A 5,549-nucleotide genomic window follows, 5' to 3' on the forward strand; every position below is an offset into this window, starting at 1 on the left:
TAATCCTTCAAGAATTTCGACCATCTCCTTTGCCTCATATTCAACTCTTTCTGATCGAACAAATCCTTCAAACTCTTGTGATCACTAAACACATCGAATCTCGACCCAAACAAATAATGTCTCCAAATCTTCAAAACAAACACAACAACAGCTAATTCCAAATCAAGAGTCGGATAATTCATCTCATGCACTTTGAGTTGCCTTGAAGCATAAGCTACAACTTATTAATTCTGCATTAACACACCTCATAAACCCATCAAAGAAGCATCACAATACACAACAAATGGCTCTGATGGATTCGGTAAAATCAAAACAGGAGCAATAGTCAATCTCCTCTTCAGCTCTTGGAAACTAGCTTCACACTGTGCAGTCCAAATGAAACCTTGACTTTCCTAGTCAACTGCGTTAACTGCGAAGATAACTTGGAAAAGCCTTCAATAAACTTTCGATAATAACTTGCCAAACCATGAAAACTATGAATCTCAGACACGGATTTCGGCACTTCCCATTGAGATATAGCCTCAATCTTAGAAGGATCAACTGAAAAATCACCATTAGAGATCACATGGCCAAGGAAACTCACCTCCTTCAACCAAAACTCACACTTCGAAAGTTTAGCAAACAACTTCTTCTCTTTCAATACAGATAAAACAATCCTCAAATGCTCATCATGACCCTCTTCACTCTTCGAATAGATCAAAATATCATCGATAAACACAACAACAAACTTATCGAGATATTTATGAAAAATCCGATTCATGTACTCCATAAATACACCAGGTGCATTCGTCACACCGAAAGGCAACACCAAATACTCATAGTGTCCATACCTTGTTCTATAAGTAGTCTTCTGAATATCTTCAACTTTCACACGGATCTGATGATACCCAGACCTCAAATCAATCTTGCTAAACACACAAGCACCAACCAACTGATCCATTAAGTCATCAATCCTCGAAAGCGAATATTTATTCTTGATAGTAACCTTATTCAGTTGTCTGTAATCCATACACAACCTCATAGTACCTTCTTACCTCTTAACTAACAAGACAGGTGCACCCCACGGTGACACACTCGGATGAATAAACCTCTTATTAAGAAAATCCTCTAGTTGACTCTTCAACTCTTTCAGCTCAGATGGTGACATATAATACAGAGCCATTGATACCGGACTAGTACTAGTAATCAAATCAATTGTGAACTCAACTTCATGTTCAGGCGGCAAATCACAAACCTCATAAGGAAACACTTCAGGAAAATGACGAACAACTGGAAATTCACCCATTGTTCCATTTTCACTAAGCTTCAAACTTGCCACCAACATAAACACTTCAGCACCATCTCACACAGATTCATTCACTTATTGAGTAGACAAGAATAAATCACCTTCCTTCTCCTGCTCAAGAAAAAGAATTGCTTTCGCAAAATAATTGATATAGACATGGTTGGCCCTCAACCAATCCATTCCCAAAATAACATCAAGTTGACTTAATGGAAGACACAATAAATCAACTTTAAAATATTTATCACAAATATTTAACGGACATTTCAAACAAACAGATGAAGTAGTCACTGAGCCCATAGCCGGAGTATCAATAACCATCCTTCCACACATAACAAATAATTCAAGATTCAATCTCTTAGCACAATCCATAGAAATAAAAGAATGTGTCGCACCGGTATCAATAATAGCAATCAAAGGCAAATTCTTAATAAAGCACGTACCTCAAATCAATCTCTTCTCAACAAAAGTATCAACACCAGACAATGCAAACACTTTCCCTTTAGCTTGCTCCTTCTTCGGCTTGTTGCACTTGATACTAATGTGCCATTGCTCACCATAGTTGATGCAATTCATATTCGAACCAATTCTGCAATCAAAAGATTTGTGACCTTGCTCTCCACACTTGAAACAAGTCACATCGCCCTTAGGACACTCGGGAGCACGATGTCCCTCAACACCACATCTGAAGCACTTGACAGGAGTGTGAGATCCTCCCCCACTCGGCTTCTTGCCATCACCAGCTTTCTTCTTACCATCCTACTGCTTTCCTCAGAATTTCCCTTTTCCTTTCTTATCATGCAAGGACTTGTAATGAGAAACACTATCACGGCTATCCTCATGATAGATCCTACTCTTGGTAACCAACTCAGAAAATCTCGTAATCTATTTGTAACCCATTACCTTCTTGATATCAGGTCTCAAGCCATTCACAAACTTAAGACACTTAGATCTCTCAGTATTAGCAATATTGTAATGGGGACAAAATTTAATCAACTCCTCAAAATTTGCAGCATACTTAGCTACGGTACCATTACCTTGCTTCAACTCAAGGAATTCAATTTCCTTCTTTACACAAACATCTTCTGGAAAATACTTCTCCAGAAAAGCATCACGGAAAGTGCCAAAGTCACTTCAATGTCATCCTCATCAAATCTCTGAACAGTGTTGCGCCACCAATCCTTAGCTTCTTTCTCAAGCATATGAGTGCCAAACTGCATCTTCTGTGCATCTGAATAGTTCATAACTCGAAAGCTTTTCTCAACCTCCTTAAACCACTCTTGAGCTTTATCAGGTTTATGAGCTCTTTCAAAAGTTAGCAGAATGTTCCTCTAGAACTTCCCCAAAGCACGAAACTCATCAGCATCACGCTCCCAATCACCAACATCATTTGCGGAATGGCACCAGCCAACAAGGTCAATGCCACTGCAAGCGCATCATCATTCCTTCCAGCAACCATCTTCCTGCTACACCAACCAAACAACCACAACAACAAGGATTGTTAAACAAACCATATCGATCATTTCATACATACAAATCAGATCTAACAGAATCACCCAAATTCATAACCTGGTCGAATGACCGACCGTGCTCTGATACCACTAATGTAACACGCACCAAACTATTATTACTCAAATACAACATACAATTGCCTAATAAGAGTAAATTAAAGCATGCATACACGAAGGCATCACATTTACTTCTGCCAGAAACAACATATGCCATGGTCACATACAAGTAACACGGATTATAAGTCAAAACCAAATAACCAACATACAAATTCACACAGCGGAATAACATCTCTCCTCATAAATGGTAGATAGTGATGATTCCCATAAATCATCTACCATAAAATATTGTATCGGGCTTTAAGGCCACACAACATCAAAACAAATACAAATAATCCCATAATCCCAAGTGTTACATGACCAGAGCACTATAGACTACCTAGTCAAAACACAACAAGAACTAGACTACGAATCTAATCCTTGTGCGAAGCACCACTATCTTCGGTACCTGAGTGTCATACCCCGATTTTGGTCCTGAATTTTTTTATGTTTTTTATTTTTGTTTAGCATGCTTGGCCTAACCTTACTTTGGTTTTATATGAGGATTGGTCTTGATCCAAAGTCATGGTGTTGTTCATGTGATTGTTAATGCACATATGGTCTTGGTCATCTGAACAACCAAGCTTCTTGTGTTTCAAGCCACTTGCTAGTCATGTTATTGGTTCATGGATACTATGTCAAAACCCTGACCTTATGGTCTCATTTCATGGCCTTGTTCATGTGCATTTTCAGTCAAGTTATTTTTCAAAAGTCAAACATTCAAGTCATAAGACAAAACAATTTGGAAACCAACTTCAAACCATTTGTTAATCCATTTCAATCCATTTCATGTCATTGTAAACCATTACATGTGAGTCCATACAAGAAAATACAAAATTTGGCATTTTTGACCAACTGTTGACTTTGGTCAACAGTTGACTTTTTGGTCAACTTTGACCAAAGTCAACCCAAATTCATTAAACCCTAAATTCACCCATAATAGTCCATTGAATTCCATTTACAAGAAAAATACAAAAAAAATGAACTTTGACCAATTGTTGACTTTGGTCAACTTTGACCAAAGTCAACACAACCTCTTTGCATCCTAAAATCCTAAGTCTTCCATCATGAACCTTAATCCATCCCTCCATTGTTCATGTTTGCTTGCTTCCATCATGAGTGCTTCATTTGCAAGTTATCCTTGGCCAACCATGTTTATGTTCATGCCATGCCTACAAGAGCAGTCAAGTTATACAAAAAAACAGCAGGTCATAACCACTTCAACCCAACCAAAGACAATGATTCATTGCTACACACCCAACTCTGGATAGATCCTAAGGAGGAGTTTATGCAGTATGTTCATACTGGGGACCCTGTAGATTTGACTTTCAGTGTAAAAGAACTGAAGGCATTTCTTTCATTTTGCGAGGGCTGTGAAACTGATATCCATTTACATTTTGAGAAAACTGGCGAACCAATTCTCATGGCACCTAAATTTGGTTTGGAAGATGGGTCCAATTCGAATTTTGATGCTACCCTTTTACTGGCAACCATGTTAACATCTCAGCTTCATGAAGGCGCAGCATCAGAACCTCCAGTGGTGCCTAACAATACACATGCTCGAACTGAAGAAAGAAATGAATCTCCATTGCAGCAAGAGAACTGCAGATTGAATGCATCAGAGCTTCCGTCTGACCACACCCGTATTTGGTCAGACCTTTCAGCAGCTGCAGTTAAGAATACTAGTGCCATGGAAGAAAGGCAGGCCCAAGAAAGAACAACTTTGAATGATAACGAACAAAGAGAAATTCAAAAGATTAGTGCAGTGCAAATTTCAAGAGGAAAATTAGCCGCAGGAAATAATCCCAGGGATTCCAATTTCTGCCTACCAACTGAAAATGATCATGTACAAGAGCCTCAAGATATGTTGCCAAATAATGGTCAACAATACCTATTGCAAGTCTATGTGTGCTCCCTTGCTTACTTCAAATGCAAGTTTCCATTCATGTCCATGAGTGAACCTACAAAACCAAAGCCAAGTCATGTGCCAAAACTGCAGCAAGACCATGAATGTCTGCAACTGTCTCAAGCCATAGGCCATACCTGCTGAACCTCATGCCATAAACCAAATAAACTCTGCAGCAGGCAGTACATCAAGGCACACAACTTGCAACAAACCAACATTACCGCATGAGCATAAAACCAACTGCAGCAGCACCACATGAGTGTGCTCATTCCTTGCTCACAGTACACCACATTACCTGGCCAAAGCCTCAAATACAATTGGCCCTGCAGTAGACATTGGTTCAGAGCTTCATTAAACAAAAAAAAATGAAAAAATGAATGGAAGCCACAACAATTTTTGCAAAAAAAACCTGCTGGAAATGTAAGCCATTCACCTGCTGCAAAATGAGTGATGACCACTTCCACATCAACACGGCTCAATGCATGGCTTCAAGCCATTCCATGTCAGAACCTGCAAAGTAGCAATAATCAGCAGCAGGGAAATGGTTTACAGGAGTTTAGTTCATCATCATTCACAATGTGGTAGCAACAAGTATATTCATTATGGATATCATCTTACATCATACCTAACCACATCAATAACAAATCTTACAAATAATGGCAACACATAATGCATTGTGACCAACCTGTTACAGTTCTATCAATAACAATAGGACCAACAGAACCTACATCAAGACCTCATATCACACCAAACC

At 38.9% G+C, this 5,549-nt stretch overlaps 1 protein-coding gene across 1 annotated transcript; it reads left to right on the forward strand.

Annotated features, from left to right (window-relative positions):
• Positions 1-4,011: 4,011 nt before the first annotated feature.
• LOC127129964 (uncharacterized) lies at positions 4,012-4,939 on the forward strand. Its single transcript, XM_051059060.1, has one exon. The coding sequence runs from the start codon at positions 4,058-4,060 to the stop codon at positions 4,937-4,939; it is 882 nt and encodes a 293-aa protein (XP_050915017.1). The 5' UTR covers positions 4,012-4,057.
• The last annotated feature ends 610 nt before the right edge of the window (positions 4,940-5,549 follow it).

This window comes from Lathyrus oleraceus, chromosome 3 (genome assembly GCF_024323335.1).
Source record: "Lathyrus oleraceus cultivar Zhongwan6 chromosome 3, CAAS_Psat_ZW6_1.0, whole genome shotgun sequence".
NCBI classification, from domain to species: Eukaryota; Viridiplantae; Streptophyta; class Magnoliopsida; order Fabales; family Fabaceae; genus Lathyrus; species Lathyrus oleraceus.